At 43.0% G+C, this 19,779-nt stretch overlaps 1 protein-coding gene across 2 annotated transcripts; it reads right to left on the bottom strand.

The window, feature by feature from the left end:
* Positions 1–297: 297 nt before the first annotated feature.
* samd9l (sterile alpha motif domain containing 9 like) lies at positions 298–18,920 on the bottom strand. 2 transcript variants are annotated; one of them, XM_072242335.1, is made up of 4 exons: positions 18,839–18,920; positions 16,914–16,972; positions 16,059–16,110; positions 298–6,300 (listed from the first exon to the last, which is right to left on the bottom strand). In XM_072242335.1, exons 3-4 carry the CDS (start codon positions 16,060–16,062, stop codon positions 2,216–2,218), a joined length of 4,089 nt encoding a protein of 1,362 aa, XP_072098436.1. In that variant the 5' UTR covers positions 16,063–16,110; positions 16,914–16,972; positions 18,839–18,920; the 3' UTR covers positions 298–2,215. The 2 variants fall into 2 exon arrangements, with proteins under 2 accessions (XP_072098436.1, XP_072098437.1); XM_072242336.1 differs by having other exon boundaries at positions 16,914–16,959; positions 18,839–18,881.
* Between the last annotated feature and the right edge of the window lie 859 nt (positions 18,921–19,779).

The raw sequence follows: 19,779 nt of genomic DNA, 5'->3' as shown, positions 1-19,779 counted from the left end.
CGAATCCATAACCTGTTACAATCATCTCTAAAGCAAAGTCCATTAAAGGTAGGGATAACTGAGAGCTCTGTACAAAGCTGGATAGCTTTGTTTAACATGCTCAGGATTTTGGGATATTGTAAGTGAGTGCGCTTTCTTTTGAGTTCATTTTGCAGTTGTTCTATGCAGTTGAAGTTATGGGCATTGCGTTGCCAGATTCCATTGTAACCTGGGATACAACATATACACGACCAACTCTTGGTAGGATCAATTGTAAATAAAAACACAGCTATCATTAGTTTCTAAATTAATCCCATTTTATTATGAAGTATCCCAAGCTCCTTATCTGACAATGTAGTAGCAGTATACAGATAGGTTACAGAGCTGTGAGCCATATGCACAAATTACAACAAAAATATTAAATCACTTTGTTATTCAGATTACATTAGGTTAGTTAGAATAAAATTCAGAATAAACATGACATTAATAAATCAACCTATTATAAACTAATCTGAAAAAGAATACATTTTGGAAACCAATAAATTCCTACAGAAGTACAAAATTGTAAAGGGGAATTCCCCAACTCCAAGTCTACAAGTAATGATAAAACTCTTCTTTTAAAAATGCTGTTAAGCAATTAGTAAACAAAATCACGTTATTTTGTTTTTTCACGTCAGGTAACATTCAGCTCGGTCTTCTGACATACAGTAACAAACTACCACAAATTCAGAGTTGATTAAATTATAGGCGTGTTTTATTTACTTGCAAGGAAAGTCTACCTCCTTACATTAAGTTGGTAGGTAGCTTCAATATGACAGCTCAAAACAAACCACTTTTATACTTTTACAGAGATCAATAATTAAGTTATTCCATCCCATAATGTTCCTTTGTTATCTGCATCTGTCTCTGGTTCCTAGGATCTACTCTTCAATCAGTCCATTTGTCTTTAGAGGCTTCTTCCTCCATACCAGCTGTTTTCCCTCTGTTGTCAAAACACTCCTGCCATAAACATACATCTTGATATAAAACACACACAGACTTCTTGTAAGCCTCCATCCAAACCAGGAAACTAGTAAAGCACTCTGGGATCACACAGATTCCATTTTGCACACATTACATGTTACAAAAGTTACAAATTCATAAAGACTTCAGGGTTACAGAATTTTTTCCACAATCAGCAGTCTAATTTGTAGATAGGATTTCAGAGATAAAATTCAAAGAGTTATTGCTCATGCTTATCTGTTTTGCAATGAAATTTTTGTCATACATTTACTACACTCCATCCAGCCCCATATCACCTATCTATGATTTGTTAATATAGATTACTACCTGTAGCGACTACTTGAAAGAAATGAACTAAAACCACTGACAGACCAAGTGAGGGAATTGACATGTATGACGCGCTTCCAGATATTTGAGTTCCAAGTCAAAATAAAGTACATTTGATCCTTTATTATGAAACCAGTAAAGACAAACAATCAAAAATAGTGATAGCAAAATCAACAATACTAACAAACAATCAAAAATAGTGATAGCAAAATCAACAATACTAACAAAGTTTGTGGAATTAGTGGTCAACAAAAAAATCCATCCCCTACTCAGTCTCTACCTAAACTAAACTAACGGCACAAAAAGTGACAAATGACTATAACCCATAATAATATGTGCAACGCAAGACACAATACAGAGATGCAGAAAATAGATACATGGTTCCTACAGTACCAGCCACATTTATTAGGTTAAACCAGGAGCAATTCTCTGTTTTTAATTTTAGGTCCTGTTGTTCACAAAGCCATTGTGAAAATTTTACAAGGATTATAATCTAAATCCAGAGGGATAATGTGTCACGTCCTGACAGTAGTTTCAATGACCTTACATGGCTCCCTTTATTACATTGTATATTTGACCCTCGGTGTCCACATCAGGATGAACTCTTCGTGAAACCCCAAAATATTATTTGCTTTATTCATCTGCAAGGAATAAAAGTATTTGTTTTCCAGCTAAGAGTCAGCCACATCACATGGAGCTCAGACCAGGTAAGATCAGCAGATTTCATTCCATAAAGAAAATTACTGACTTAGATTGTTTTTGGTAATTTAGTGGCTACTGGTCTGAAGGTAGCTTTATTTTTAAAACATTATAGCTTTATTTAATCATTAAAATTAAATCCCCATCTGCCATGGTGAGATTTGAACTCATGTTACTAGATCAGTGATCCAAAACTCCGATTGCTGGTCTAATGATCTTCAGACACTTTCTGAATATTGTAGGCAACACAGCCCCGCAATGTAAATCCCAAATAGAATAAAACTCTTTTTCTCTCGGATGGTATCACATATTTGGGACCACAATGGACAGGAATATTACTTTCACCAGAATGGCCTTGAATGTAAAGTTTTTGGTTTTCAATGTAGCCCTCGATGCGTTGTAGCTTGACACAAAGTCGTTTCCATGCATACACCCCATCATTACGTTCCCTCCGTCTGTTGTGGATAAACCTCTGAAAGCCATCTCCAGGTCCAAGGAAAAAGTGAGGGTAGGTGGACATTTTCCTAGTTGGCGAATCCTTTATTTTGCTCTTGTACAGTCTGTTCATGGAGGTTAATGCCTTAATTAAACACTCTTCGTCTCCACCAGCACTCTCAGCTTTGGTTTCTGGCCAGTACAATAACACTTGTATGAAGTATGGGATGGGAGACTCATCTGAAGCACACATTTCACACAATTTGCAAAGTTCTGCTTTAGAAATAGCTGCTGGATGCTTTTTGACAGCCAGTGCAATATGTGATAAAACATAATTTTCTAGTTCACTTTTGTTACAATCTGCCTGTCGATTGGTACACAATTCTATTATTTTTATACAAGTTGTAGAATCTAGGGAAAAAATATTCATGAATCTGCCACCACCCAAGGAATGAATGTTGTGGTTTTTTAACTTGGGCAGCAAATGTTCCATATTTTCTTGTCTCAGCAAATTGTCATTTATGTTTGTGAAGAATGATGAGAATTGTTTTTCATTCTTAATTAATTTCTCAAAGTATTTCTCCTCAGGAAGCCTTTCTTCAGCTGGTCGGTGAGGATGGAAATAGGCTATATATTCATAAATTGATTCCATTGTTTTCCAAATGTTATCATGCAACATCTTTAATTTTTCATGTAACCCACCCAATGTGTCATCCATTCCTTCTGGGATCCAATCTGTCAGCAAATACTTCACCAGGTTCATGTAGCATCCATTCCTGTACTTAAATATGTCCAGCTCAGACATAAAATTCACAATATAACACCCTACATCTATCTCACCGAAGCAGCCTGCATTATTCCATTCATTCTCTAACTTGGATGCTTCCTGGGAATTCTGAAAAGCATCAATTGCCTTCAATCCCATCTTTATTGCCTTTGAAAATACACATGGAGGTCTGTTTTGTTTAGTTAGGTATGGTATACTGAATTCTGAGCGAAGCCATTTGTTATACATTTCCCCCTCAGTGTGTAAAATATAAGAATTGGATGGTGCCAAATTCCTAGCCCTTTCCACCCAGTTCTCAGCCTGTTCAAACTTCTTCTCTTTGCACAAGAACCTAACAAGTTGCTGAATCACGAATGCATCCTCATTAAAACACTTACAGGCTTTGATCAGAATCTCTATAGCGGCCATTTTACTCTCATTTTGTGATACGTGTGTAATGAAGGAAGAGAAAGACAGTTTGGCTCTTTCCATGTGATCCTTTCTTTGAACAAACAAATGCCTGATGAATCCATCTACTTTTATGGCAGCATAATGCTTGGTAAAAGTACTTTCCTCGAGGAGTCTGGCAGCGGTCCTACTCTGAGATTGAGAGCACGTCATCTGATTCAGTATTTCTTCTGCGACTTTACAGTGCACTATTCGAACACTAGAGATTTCTGTCAATTCTTCAAATAAACAGGCTGCCGTTCCATTCAACATGCTCTGAAAAGTAACGTGCTGTTCACATTTTCCTTGTACACATCGATTTATGAATGCCTCACACTGAGACACAGTCATGTATGAATCCCCGACGTAATAATTTAGCAATGCAATGCAACGAATTAACTGAAGACCACAGGATGTCTGACCAATACTTCCCAGAAGTTCATTCACACATTTGGTAAGGTATTCTTGATTGAATTCCTTGGTCATTAGAGCAAATGTGAGAATTGAATTTTCTTCATACAGCTCTTTGAGGGCGTCCAGTTTTTTCCCGAACTGCATCTTTTCGTTCTCTGATAACACGTAATGAACCTTCGCAGTTGCAGGTCTATCGTTCAGTGCTTCTGCAGATTTATATCTCTTGCAGTGTAGCAGAATGAAGCTTGGTTTTGAAGAATAATCAATAACTGCTCGTGTCAGATTGATCTTCAGTTCTTCAATGTACTCATCATCACAGTCTTCAACGAGTAGGAGCACTGGTAACTGCTCCTTATCCCCTTCATTCTTCTGTAGTTTAACAGCGTGCTCACAGACAGTTTTTGCAGGGTGCATAGGGTGTATTATGTTAACTGTTGCACACCGAACTCTCTTCCTGAAGTCCCAGAGGATGTGACGAGCCACAGTACTTCCTCCACTGCCAGGCATGTGGCTTATTGTCACGATGGTCACTGACTCTGCTGAAGTTGCTGTCTCTAGCAAAGAATTCAGATGAGATTCCACTTTTTCATATGCGTCTCTTTTTATAATTTCCCCACAGTATTTATTATCAGCAAACCAGAAGTTCATCCAATTGACTTTGCCACCTTTGTAAAAGCGCATTTCCTTATCCCTGATTTCTTTCTGCCATTCCTCATCATCCGGGTCAACATCCTCCCAGCTGCAGTCAGTTGACCTCAGCACTTCAAGATAAGGCAGCAGGTCTTCATAATTAGTGTCGTCATTAAGCAACTGCTTAACAGTTGGCCAGGAAGACTGAATGATCTGAATCATATTGTCTAAATGGCTAATCTTTGTTCCCACTATACTCAGGTTGTGGATGTTCCTAATATTTTCAGGATCTAAAACTTCTTTCCATCGTTTGTAATTTTCCCTGTCTTCCACAATGCATCTTATATTCCTGCCATTCATTCTAGTGTAGAACTCATGAAATGCCTCTGCTAGTGTCTGATTTGCTTGTGAGAGCAGAAGAAAAAGCACTTCAAATGATCCTGGTGGAAGGACTGCACCGCAGATCTGTGATACAACGTTTGCTAGATGCTCCGTTCTCATCTCCCTGCGGGACGTAGTATTGAAAGTGTTGTGCTGCCCATTACTGTTTTGCCTGTTGCAAAATATCCAGCTGGTTTGATGAAAGGAATTCGTCTTTATTTCATCAGTCAATGAACCTGTTTCGGTGATGCACTCTTCCAAGGAATAAGGTTTGGCTTTGGACTGCAGACTGAATAAACCTCGTGTACTGGAATTGAGGTCAAAATCAAAAATACAAAAAAAATTCATTTTTAACAAAAAGCCAAGATTCTCCAAATTATTCTCACAACTGTCAATGACTAGAATGTACTTTATTTTACTGTTCATGTGTTTCTTGATACTTGTAAACAGTTCAGACAGTTTCCTGTACACATCATCTCTGGAGAGCTCTTCTTCACGCTCTGCTTTTTCTCTGGCAAAATCCCAGTCCCGGAAATACTCGGGCATTTTGTGGATTTTTTCAGAAGCTGCCCCTTCTCTTGTATAGCAGGATCGATGGGAATATTCTATTTGGTTATTTGTAGATTTGTGTAAATCTGGAATCTTCACTGGGAAGAATTTATCTTTTACCCATGATAACGATGGAACAACATCAACTTCAATAACAAAGTGTTGCTCTCCAGAATCTTCACCAATGACCTCAACAAATCTTGGCGGACGAATGGAATGTTCGGCATGGGGGTGATGCTTTTGGAAAAAGCATTTCTTGATGTACTTGTCTCGTGCCTTAACAAAAAGTTCTCGTTTTGGCACAGGAACACCCAGTATCTCGCCGTGGTTATATGCCCCACCATCCTCAACTCCAAAGTGAATTGTCCCATTGGTTCTGCAGTTCATGCAAGCTGCAGCAAACTTTATAACTTCCTTTGCAAATTTTACTTCCTGTTCAAAGTCATTTCTCTGGGCAGCAGATTGGAAAGATTTAAATTCATGGCATGGAATAATTAAGTTTTTGCTACCAGATTCTACTGGAAGGACGTGTCCTTTTACGTAGTAAAACTCTGCTTCTTCTTTGTCGAAAGGATGGGGGTTACATTGAGTGTAACCTGCCTTCTTCTCTTCTGGGACAAGGGATGTTGCCCCATTCTCATTCAAATAAGGTACAATTTCAGGATGAGTCCCTGAAGAGCAAAAGTATTTTCTGTATTAAATGACAAATAAAATGATTAATATAACAATTAGCAGTTACCTGGTAACCAAAAGGATGATCTGAATTTATTTAATGTTTGAAAGTTAGTACAAAGTTAAAATTATTCAAAATCTTTCTGCAAGACACATTGTCTGGATGGAAGTCATTGAGTCACAGAGTCACAGAAACAGGCTCTTTGGCCCTAGTCCATGATGAATTATTAATCTGCCTAACCCCATTGACCTGCACCCAGATCATAGCTCTCCATACCCCTGCCATGCAGGAACCTAATCAAATTTCTCTTAAATGTTGAAATAGAACCCACATCCACCACTTCCACTGGCAGCCAGTTCCACACTCTCACCTCTCTCTGAGTGAAGAAGTGCCCCCTCAGGTTCCCCTTAAATAGTTCACCTTTCACCTTTAACACATGACCTTTAGTTCTAGTCTCACTGCACTTCAGTAGAAAAAAGCCTGCTTGCATTTACCTTATTGATAACCCTCATAGTTGTGTATACCTATCAAATCTCTCCTCAATCTTCTACGTTCTAGGGAATAAAGTCCAAACCTATTTAATCTCTCCCTATAACTCGGGTCCTCAAGTCATTGGCAGCAGTCTTGCAAATTTTCTCTGCACTCCTTCAATCTTATTGACTTCTTTCCTGCAGGTAGGTGACTAAAACTGCACACAATACTCCAAATTAGGTCTCACCAATGTCTTATACAACTTCAATATAACATCCCATCTCCTGTACTCAGTACTCTGATTTATGAAGGCCAATGTGCCAAAAGCTTTCTTTACAATCCTATCTATCAGTGACACCACTTCCATTGAATTATGGACCTGTATTCCCATATCCCTCTGTTCTACTGAACTCCTCCGTGCCCTACCGTTCGCTGTGTAAGACCTATCCTGGCTGGTTCTCCCGAAGTGCAACACCTCACACTTGTCTGCATTAAATTCCAACTGTATTTTTCAGCCCATTTTTCCCACTGTTCCAGATCCTGCTGCAAGCTTTGATAGTCTTCCTAGAAGTCCACTACACTCTTAATCTTGGTGTCATCGCAAATTTGCTGATCCGGTTAACCACATTGTCGTCCAGATTGTTGATATGGATGACAAACAATAACTAACCCAGCACTGATCCCTATCACACACCACCAGTTACAGGCCTCCAGTCTGAAAGGCAACCATACACCACTATTCTGTGGCTTCTCCTGCAAAACCAATGCCTAATCCAATTGACTACCTTATACTGAATGCTAACCGACTGAAACTTCTGGACCAACAGCCTTGTGGGACCTTGTCAAAGACCTTGCTAAAGTCCATGTAGACAACATCCGCTAACTTGCCTTCATCAACTTCCCTGTTAATATCCTTGAAAAACTCTAAAAGGTTGGTTGGATGTGACCTACCACACACAAAGCCACGTTGACTATTCCTAATCAGTCTCTATCTGTTCAAAGACTTAGATATCCAGACCTTTAGAATACCTCCCAATAACTTTCCTACTACTGATTAATTTCCCAGCTTATTTATAGAGTCCTTCAGCAGAACAACGTTAGCGATCCTCCAATCCTCCGGCACCTCACCTGCTGCTGAGCACATTTTTATCTCTGCTAGGGCCCCTGCAGTTTTTGCATTAGTTTCCCACAGGGTCCAAGGGAACACCTTGTTAGGCCCTGGTGATCTATCCACCCTAATTTGCTTCAAGATAGCAAATGCCTCCTCCTCTACTGTAATCTGCATAGGATCTATGAAGTTGATGCTGCTTTGCCTCACTTCTATAGACTCTGTGTCCATCTCCTGAGTTAATACTGATGCAAAAAATCTATTTAAGATCTCTCCATTTCTTTCAGCTCCACCTATAGATTACCATCCTGAACTTCCAGAGGACCAATTTTGTCCCTTGCTATCCTTTTTCCCTGAACCTGTTTTCCTGGTCTTTCATTCTGACAGGAACATACAAGCTCGACTCTCAAAATTTCACTTTTGAAGGCCTCCCACATACCAAGTGCACCTTTGACAGAAAACAACCTGTCCCATTCCACTCTTGCCAGATCCTTTCTGATACCATCAAAATTGTCCTTTCTCTGATTTAGAATCTCGACCCAAGAACCAGCCCTATCCTCCTTCATAATTATCTTGAAACTAATGGCATTATCGCTCGATGCAAAGTATTCCCCTACACAAACGTTTTAAACCTCCCTGTCTTCTTCCCTAATAGGAGATCTAGTATCATACACTCTCTAGCTGGGACTTCTACATACTGATTAAGAAAAAAAATTCTGAACACATTTGACAAACTATTCCATTTAGCATCTTTGCAGTTTGTGGCAAGTTAAAAATCACTTACTGTCACAGTCTTCAATCTCTCTACAAATCGGCTCCTCTAAGTCCCGCTGACTATTAGATGGTCTATAAGACAGCGGTGTACAAGATAATAAGAGGAATAGATAGAGTGGATAGCCAGCGCCTCTTCCCCAGGGTACCACTGCTCAATACAAGAGGACATGGCTTTAAGGTAAGGGGTGGGAAGTTCAAGGGGGATATTAGAGGAAGGTTTTTTACGCAGAGAGTGGTTGGCGCGTGGAATGCACTGCCTGAGTCAGTGGTGGAGGCAGATACACTAGTGAAATTTAAGAGACTACCAGACAGGTATATGGAGGAATTTAAGGTGGGGGCTTATATGGGAGGCAGGGTTTGAGGGTCGGCACAACATTGTGGGCAGAAGGGCCTGTACCGTGCTGTACTATTCTATGTTCTATGTTCTATGTTCTATGTTAACATAATCCCAGTAAAGTGGTCTTCCCTTTCTTATTCATTTCCACCAATATAACCTTTTTTTAGACAAGCTCTCCAGTTTGTCTTGTCTGAGCACTGCAGTGACATTTTCCCTGACTAGTAAAGCCGCACCCCTCCCTTTAATCCCACTCGCTCTGTCATGTCTGAAACAATGGAACCCTGGAACATTGAGCTGCCAGTCCTGCAGCCAAATCTCATCAATGTTTAAAATGTCATAATTCCACATGCTGATCCATGCCCAGAGCTCATCTGCCTTTCCTACAATACTCCTTGCATGGAAATATACTCACCTCAGATCATTAGTCCCATCATGTTCAACCTTTCAATTCCTGACTGTGTGAGTATGTTTAACAACATCTTTCTCCACAACCACTCCACTATCTGTTCTGGGACTCTGCTTCCCATCCCCCTGCAGCTCTAGTTTAACCCTATGCCTATAAGGCACCCCCATGCAAGACTTATTGAGAAAGTAAGGAGGCACGGGATCCAAGGGGACATTGCTTTGTGAATCCAGAACTGGCTTGCCCACAGAAGGCAAAGAGTGGTTATAGACGGGTCATATTCTGCATGGAGGTCGGTGACCAGTGGCGAGCCTCAGGGATCTGTTCTGGGACCCTTACTCTTCATGATTTTTATAATTGACCTGGATGAGGAAGTGGAGGGATGAGTTAGTAAGTTTACTGATGACACAAAGGTTGGAGGTGTTGTGGATAGTGTGGAGGGCTGTCAGAGGTTGCAGCGGGACATTGATAGGATGCAAAACTGGGCTGAGAAGTGGCAGATGGAGTTCATAAGTGTGAAGTTCATTTTGGTGGGTCAAATATGATGGCAGAATACAGTATTAATGGTGAGACTCTTGGCAGTGTGGAGGATCAGAGGGATCTTGGGGTCCGAGTCCATAGGACGCTTAAAGCAGCTGCGCAGGTTGACTCTGTGGTTAAGAAGGCATACGGTGTATTGGCTTTCATCAATCATGGAATTGAATTTAGGAGCCGAGAGGTAATGTTGCAGCTATATAGGACCCTGGTCAAACCCCACTTGGAGTACTGTGCTCTGTTCTGGTCGCCTCACTACAGGAAGGATGTGGAAACCATAGAAAGGGTGCAGAGGAGATTTACAACAATGTTGCTTTGATTGGGGAGCATGCCTTATGAAAACAGGTTGAGTGAACTCAGCCTTTTCTCTTTGGAGCGACAGAGGATGAGAGGTGACCTGATAGAGGTGTATAAGATGATGAGAGGCATTGATCGTGTGGATAGTCAGAGGCTTTTTCCAAGGGCTGAAATGGCTGCCACAAGAAGGCACAGGTTTAATGTGCTTGGGAGTAGGTACAGAGGAGATGTCAGGGGTAAGTTTTTTATGCAGTGAGTGGTGAGTGTGTGGAATGGGGTGCTGGCAACGGTGGTGGAGGCGGCTACGATAGGGTCTTTTAAGAGACTTTTGGATAGGTACATGGAGCTTAGAAAAGTAGAGGGCTATGGGTAAGCCTAGTAATTTCTAAGGTAGGGACATGTTCGGCAGAACTTTGTAGGCCCAAGGGCCTGTATTTTGCTGTAGGTTTTCTATGTTTCTATGTAACCCCTAGCCCTGTGCAGCAGTAGTAAAATTTCACACAAGGATATTAGTTCCCCTCCAGTTAAGGTGCAAACCATCTCTTCTGTGCAGGTACCACCTTCGCTGGAAGAGAGACCAATGATCCAAAAATCTGAAGCCCTCCCTCCTGTACCATCCCCTTACTCATACCATAGTTGGGGGAGGGGAGTAAATAACAATATGTAAATTTAATCTACTTTCTTCCTTTAGAATCTAAATCTTTTGTACTGTAGTTTGGAAGAGTAAGCTTGTATCTGAGACCTTGGTGAATGGCAGGGGCATTATTTCATCTTCTATACAAATCAGATCTAGAGATTGATGGAGAAATTCAAGAATGTCAAAGAAATGAAAAATAAGAAACAATATTTTTTTAAATATCTAGAACCAAATAATATATCTAGGAATGCATCATTTTTTTCTTTCTCTGGCCAAGCAAGGTTGATTGGTGTTGTTTTATCATCGTATTATTACAGAGGTCATCATCATTATGTTCTGTGTCATATGACGTGGGTGATCATGGTCTTTTTGACCATGATTGTTCTTGGCAAATTTTTCTACAGATGTGGTTTGCCATTGCCTTCTTCTGGGCAGTGTCTTTAAAAGACGGGTGACCCTACCATTATCAATACCCTTCAGAGATTGTTTGCCTGGCGTCAGTGGTCACATAACCAGGGCTTGTGATATGTACCAGCTGCTGGTACGACCATCCACCACCTGCTCCTATGGCTTCACGTGACTGGGGGCTAAGCAGGTGCTACACTTTGCCCAAGCATGACCTGCAGGCCAGCGGAGGGAAGGAGAGTCTTACACCTCCTTTAGCAGAGACGTATCTCCACCCAGCCCACCAAATTAAAGTGGTAGCTGTGCTTTTAAATGCAGGACTTAAATTTTCAATAGCAAACTTTCATATGCCATTACTCTGCAAGCGACATTACAAGACAACAGCAAAGCAAAGGTTGGAATGCTTTTTGTGAAAATCTAACAGTGAAAGTGTGTAATTCAAGCTGGCAGGTTATGAAAATTCACAAGTAATATTTTATTCTTTTCCAGCAACACTAGACAATTTGTTTCCTGTCTCCCATTTCTTCCTTTCCTGTGGGTTTCTGAGGTCAAACTTTATGTTTGGAGAGGGACACGAATACAAGCAAGATCTGTAATAATGAGTCAGTTCCTTCTTCACTCAGTGTCCACAGAAGTGCTTTTTTCCACAAGTACACATAGCCAGGAGCACACCCATAACCCTGGCTGAGATCAGCTAACCCCTGTCAACCTTCAGCTTCGGCGAGAACAGGCAGAGGCCAGGGTAGGTTCCGGTAAGTTTTTTGTTCAGATTGTTTAGTGCAGAGAGAATGCCAGGCAGGATGTTGGAATGCTCCTCTTGCAGGAAGTGGGAAGTCAGAGAGCCTTCCGGTGTCCCTGACAACGACACCTGCAAGAAGTGCATCCAGCTGCAGCTCCTGACAAACCGCGTTAGGGAACTGGAGCAGGAGCTGGATGACCTGCAGATCTTTCGGGAGAATGAAGAGATTATAGATCGTAGCTACAGGGAGGTAGTTACGCCAAAGGAACAGAGGACAGGAAATTGGGTCACTGTCAGGCGAGGGAAGAGGAAAGGGCAGGCAGAGCAGGGTTCCCCTGTGGCCATTCCCCTCAACAACAAGTATACCGCATTGGATACTGTTGGGGGGGGATGACTTACCTGGGACTAGCTGCAGTAGCCGGATCTCTGGCACTGAGTCTGGCTCTGCAGTGAAGAAGGGAGGGGGGAAAAAGAGGAGAGCGGTAGTGATAGGGGACTCGATAGTTAGAGGTGCAGATAGAAGGTTCTGTGGTCGTGACAGAGAATCCAGGATGGTTTGTTGCCTCCCAGGTGCCAGGGTCAAGGATGTCTCTGATCGATTGCATGACATTCTGAAGTGGGAGGGTGACCAGCCAGGTGTCGTGGTGCATATTGGTACCAATGACATAGCAAGGAAGAGTGAAGAGGTCCTGGACAGTGAGTATAGAGAGCTTGGTAGGAAATTGAAAAGCAGGACCTCAAGGGTGGTAATCTCAGGATTGCTACCTGTGCTAGGTGCCAGTGAGGGTAGGAATAGGATGCTCTGGAGGAGGAACAAGTGGCTGAGGAACTGGTGTAGGGGGCAAGGTTTCAGATTTCAGGATCATTGGGACCTCTTCTGGGGCAGGTGGGACCTGTACAAGAGAGACGGGTTACACTTGAACCACAGGGGGACCAATATCCTTTCAGGGAGGTTTGTTAGTGCTATTGGGGAGGCTTTAAACTAGATTTGCAGGGGGATGGGAACCAGAGTGCCAGAGCTGACAGTGTGGCTGGGGTGAAAATAAATGATGTTGAAAGTTTAAGCAAATCCGCTGATAGAAAGGTTGTGAGTGGTGGTAAAAATCTTCTGAGGTGTATATATTTCAATGCTAGGAGTATTGCGGGGAAGGCGGATGAGTTGAGGGCATGGATTGACACGTGGAATTATGATGTTGTAGCAATTAGTGAAACTTGTCTACAGGAGGGGCAGGACTAGCAGCTTAATATTCCAGGGTTCCGATGTTTCAGATGTGATCGAGGCAGAGGAATGAAAGGTGGGGGAGTAGCATTGCTTGTTAGGGAAACCATTACAGCAGTGCTCAGGCAGGACAGATTAGAGGGCTTGTCTACTGAATCCTTATGGGTGGAGCTGAGAAACAGGAAAGGTATGGCCACATCAGTGGGATTGTATTACAGACCACCCAATAGTCAACGAGACTTGGAAGAGCAAATCTGCAGAGAGATAGCAGGCAACTGCAGGAAACATAAAGTTGTGGTGGTAGAGGATTTTAATTTTCCATACATTGATTAGGACTCCCATACTGTTAGGGGTCTAGATGGTTTAGAGTTTGTAAAATGTGTTCAAGAAAGTTTTCTAAATCAATATATAGAGGGACCAACTAGAGGGGATGCAATATTGGATCTCCTGTTGGGTAACGAATTAGGGCAAGTGACAGAAGTCTGTGTAGGGGAGCACTTTGGTTCCAGTGATCATAGCACCATTAGTTTCACTTTGATCATGGACAAGGATAGATCTGGTCCTAGGGTTGAGGTTCTGAACTGGAAGAAGGCCAAATTTGAAGAAATGAGAAAGGATCTAAAAAGCATGGATTGGGACAGGTTGTTCTCTGGCAAAGATGTGATTGGTAGGTAGGAAGCCTTCAAAGGGGAAATTTTGAGAGTGCAGAGTTTGTATGTTCCTGTCAGGATTAAAGGCAAATTGAATAGGAATAAGGAACCTTGGTTCTCAAGGGATATTGCAACTCTGATAAAGAAGAAGAGGGAGTTGTATGAAATGTATAGGAAACAGGGGGTAAATCAGGTGCTTGAGGAGTATAAGAAGTGCAAGAAAATACTTAAGAAAGAAATCAGGGGGGCTAAAAGAAGACATGAGGTTGCCTTGGTAGTCAAAGTGAAGGATAATCCAAAGAGCTTTTACAAGCATATTAAGAGCAAAAGGATTGTAAGGGATAAAATTGGTCCTCTTGAAGATCAGAGTGGTCGGCTTTGTGCGGAACCAAAGGAAATGGGGGAGATCTTAAATAGGTTTTTTGCGTCTGTATTTACTAAGGAGGTTGGCATGAAATCTATGGAATTGAGGGAATCAAGTAGTGAGACCATGGAAACTGTACAGATTGAAAAGGAGAAGGTGCTTGCTGTCTTGAGGAAAATTAAAGTGGATAAATCCCCGGGACCTGACAGAGTATTCCCTCGGACCTTGAAGGAGACTAGTGTTGAAATTGCGGGGGCCCTGGCAGAAATATTTAAAATGTCGCTGTCTATGGGTGAAGTGCCGAAGGATTGGAGAGTGGCTCATGTTGTTCCATTGTTTAAAAAAGGATCGAAAAGTAATCCGGGAAATTATAGGCCGGTGATTTTAACGTCAGTAGTAGGTAAGTTATTGGAGGGAGTACTAAGAGACAGAATCTACAAGCATTTGGATAGACAGGGGCTTATTAGGGAGAGTCAACATGGCTTTGTGCGTGGTAGGTCATGTTTGACCAATCTGTTGGAGTTTTTCGAGGAGGTTACCAGGAAAGTGGATGAAGGGAAGGCAGTGGATTTTGTCTACATGGACTTCAGTAAGGCCTTTGACAAGGTCCCGCATGGGAGGTTAGTTAGGAAAATTCAGTCGCTAGGTATACATGGAGAGGTGGTAAATTGGATTAGACATTGGCTCGATGGAAGAAGCCAGAGAGTGGTGGTAGAGAATTGCTTCTCTGAGTGGAGGCCTGTGACTAGTGGTGTGCCACAGGGATCAGTGCTGGTCCATTGTTATTTGTCATCTATATCAATGATCTGGATGATAATGTGGTAAATTGGATCAGCAAGTTTGCTGATGATACAAAGATTGGAGGTGTAGTAGACAGTGAAGAAGGTTTTCAGAGACTGCAGAGGGACTTGGACCAGCTGGAAAAATGGGCTGAGAAATGGCAGATGGAGTTTAATACTGACAAGTGTGAGGTATTGCACGTTGGAAGGATAAACCAACGTAGAACATACAGGGTTAATGGTAAGGCACTGAGGAGTGCAGTGGAACAGAGGGATCTGGGAATACAGATACAAAATTCCCTAAAAGTGTCGTCACAGGTAGGTAGGGTTGTAAAGAGAGCTTTTGGTACATTGGCCTTTATTAATCGTAGTATTGAGTATAAGAGCTGGAATGTTATGATGAGGTTGTATAAGGCATTGGTGAGGCCAAATCTGGAGTATTGTGTTCAGTTTTGGTCACCAAATTACAGGAAGGGTATAAATAAGGTTGAAAGGGTGCAGAGAAGGTTTACAAAGATGTTGCCGGGACTTGAGAAACTCAGTTACAGGGAAAGGTTGAATAGGTTAGGACTTTATTCCCTGGAGCGTAGAAGAATGAGGGGAGATTTGATAGAGGTATATAAAATTATGATGGGTATTGATAGAGTGAATGCAAGCAGGCTTTTTCCACTGAGGCAAGGGGAGAAAAAAACCAGAGGACATGGGTTAAGGGTGAGGGGGGAAAAGTTTAAAGGGAACATTAGGGGGGGCTTCTTCACACAGAGAGTGGTGGGAGTATGGAATGAGCTGCCAGACGAGGTGGTAAATGAGGGTTCTTTTGTAACATTTAAGAATAAATTGGACAGATACATGGATGGGAGGTGTATGGAGGGATATGGTCCGTGTGCAGGTCAGTGGGACTAGGCAGAAAATGGTTCGGCACAGCCAAGAAGGGCCAAAGGGCCTGTTTCTGTGCTGTAGTTTCTATGGTTCTATGGTTCTATGGTAACCTGAGAATACCTGTCCCTTATTTAAAGCCTCTTAAAAGATGAATACTTACCCATTCTTATTGAGTTCCCAATCAACTACTTTGGGGCAATCTGCAATAAATCCTGGCACAATAAGACAATATCAGTAATATGCTAGCATTTTAACATAGGTATCATTAATCTCAGTATATTTAATACTTGTATTAAATACAGTTTTATTGTAAATGAGTGCTTATGTACATAATCATTGAAACAAAGTTGAACTTAAAACCCCGATTCTATTCTCCAGAATGTAACCCAATTCCCTTCCCCAGAACTGCAACCCGATTCACTTCCCTAGAACTGTAACCCTGATTAAATTCCCCACAACTGTAAGATCGATTCGCTTTTCTATTCCCTTCCCTTTAATCTTTGCTCTCTCAACCACGTCCTCTCTCTAGATCCCATTTCCCTTCATCCATCACCTTCTCCCTCTAATCTCTCATCTTTGCAATTTCTTTCTCACTTCCACCATCATTCCCTCTCATTAATTTTTTCCTGCCACGATCCAGGCTCTCTGCACCAGGGTCTATCTCCCAGTTGTGAGTACATCACTCTGTCAAACGTAGTCTCAGTAACTACTGGAACAGTTCACCGTCCCACGCTTTGACTGACCAACATTAAACGGAGCATTGACACCTATTCATGGTTTCCACACCTTTCAGCTGCAACTACAAACCCCTTCAATAAATGAAAATCATACTCAATTTTGCTTAATGAGGAAACCTTTTCATTTGGAGCAAAGTCCCTGAACAAATGGTTAACAGACTGACGTGATGTGAGACATTCTCAGCTTCTAACCATTTTTCCATGATTGATCTCTACCACCGAGCAGCATTGTCCAGCAAGCTAAAGTAATTATTTGCTGTTGATATTATCAGTGTTACCTTTAGAGATGGAGATTCAGTGGCACTGTGACATCAGCTGTAGCATCTGAGAATTGAAACTGAAAGATATAGAGGGATTATGCAAACGCCCACAGGCCGATCAACCCATGGGTGGAGTTTCACCAAGAAAAACAGACAGAAATATAGTCCATCAATCAGAAGGGCTGGAGGGCAGAGAGGTTTGGGAACAATAAACTGTAGCCCAAAGCCCACTCAGAATCCCCAGGAGCAGCATTGATTTTTGAGATGGTGTACATCAATCTGGGCCCATCTTTCTCGTCACCAGACACTTCTGCTTCCTCCTCACTCTCTGCTGCCTCCGTGGGATTGTCGGCTTTGATACTTCCGTCAGATTTTCACTAACATCCAACACCAGCATGCACACGCGTGCACGCACTCACACACACACACACACACACACACACACACACACACACACACACACTGCACCCCACACATGTGCACACACACACATACACACACACACTGCACACCACACGTGCGCACACACACACACACACACACACACACACCCACACACACACACTGCACCCCACACATGTGCACACACACACATACACACACACACTGCACACCACACGTGCGCACACACACACACACACACACACACCCACACACACCGCACACCCTCCCCACACACACACACACACACACACACACACCGCACACCACACACACACACTGCACCCCACACATGTGCACATACACACACACACTGCACACCACACGTGCACACACACACACACACACACCGCACACCACACACACACACTGCACCCCACACATGTGCACATACACACACACACTGCACACCACACGTGCACACACACACACACACCGTACACCACACACACACACTGCACCCCACACATGTGCACACACACACGCACCCACACACACTGCACACCACACACACCCACACACACCGCACACCACACACACACACTGCACCCCACACATGTGCACACACACACATACACACACACACTGCACACCACACGTGCACACACAAACACACACACACACCCCCACACACACCGCACACCACACACACACACAACACATATGTGCATGCACACACACAAACTCACGTGTGTGCACACACACATCAACCCTCACACCAACCCACACACACACACACCAACACACACCAATCCTCACACAAACCACATGCATACTACACACACATGAGTGTGCACACACAGACACACCAACACACACAACACACGTGTGTGCACACAAACACCAACCCTCACACACATAAACACACACACCAACGCACACACGTGTGTGCACAAACACAAACAACACACACCAGTACACACAACATACATGTGCGTGCACACATACACACCAACCCTCACATACATAAACACATACACCACACACACACCAAACCTCACACACAAACAACACACACCGCAACACACACACACACACATACACCAAACACAAATACACACACACACACCAAACACACCAATACACACACAACAGGTGCATACAAACACAAATACACACAGGCACAGGTATACACACACACACACTCAACACATATACAAACATACACAAACTCACCTGCACATGTACAAACACTCATCACCCTGAGCCCCATCTCTGCAATGTAGTCCATTTCATAACATTTTCATTTTTTATATGAATGAAAATTTCTAAATCATTTCAATAAATGAACCCTGACCCCCTGTGGCATTTGTCCAACAAGAGAATCATCTCATTAACTGTGAGACTTCGGCAAAAGTTCCCCAAACAGATAATTAACAAAGACTCTGAGAGACATAGTATTCTTTTAACTAACTTTCCTTGATTGATCTAACACTTGACTTTTTTCCAGAATGTTTAAATAGCCAATTGCTGTCCAACTGTTAATTTTCTAATTATGGTACCTTTAGAGATGCAGGTTAAGCAGCATTCCTCACTTCAGCTGTCGAATCTGATCCGAGAGAAATGAAACTTATACTTTCCCAGAAGAGGAAACATTGGAATACTGCTGCTTACATGGGTGGAGTTTCACCAAACAGGAAGTAAAGTCTGTCCACTTTACGACAGGGCTGCCTCCTATGGTTAGAGATTCACAGGAAATAGGCCACGACGGCATGTGCCATTGCCCCTGTGTCTGTGCTGACTGTAAAAGAGGCTCCTCAACCTCAGTCCACCTCCGACACATCCCCTCCTCAACCTCAGTCCACCTCCGACACATCCCCTCCTCAACCTCAGTCCACCTCCGACACATCCCCTCCTCAACCTCAGTCCACCTCCGACACATCCCCTCCTCAATCTCAGTCCACCTCCGACACATCAACCTCCTCAACCTCAGTCCACCTCCGACACATCCCCTCCTCAACCTCAGCCCACCTCCGACACATCCCCTCCTCAACTTCAGTCCACCTCTGACACATCCCCTCCTCAACCTCAGCCCACCTCCGACACATCCCCTCCTCAACCTCAGTCCACCTCCGACACATCCCCTCCTCAACCTCAGTCCACCTCCGACACATCCCATCCTCAACCTCAGCCCACCTCCGACACATCCCCCTCCTCAACCTCAGTCCACCTCCGACACATCCCCCTCCTCAACCGCAGTCCACCTCCGACACATCCCCTCCTCAACCTCAGTCCACCTCCGACACATCCCCTCCTCAACCTCAGTCCACCTCCGACACATCCCCTCCTCAACCTCAGCCCACCTCCGACACATCCCCTCCTCAATCTCAGTCCACCTCTGACACATCCCCTCCTCAACCTCAGCTCACCTCCGACACATCCCCTCCTCAACCTCAGTCCACCTCCGGCACATCCCCTCCTCAACCTCAGTCCACCTCTGACA

The sequence above is a fragment of the Mobula birostris genome, chromosome 24 (assembly GCF_030028105.1).
Source record: "Mobula birostris isolate sMobBir1 chromosome 24, sMobBir1.hap1, whole genome shotgun sequence".
Lineage (NCBI taxonomy): Eukaryota > Metazoa > Chordata > Chondrichthyes > Myliobatiformes > Myliobatidae > Mobula > Mobula birostris.
The sequence above is the reverse complement of the archived record's forward strand: the minus strand, read 5'-3'. Positions and strand labels throughout refer to the sequence as shown.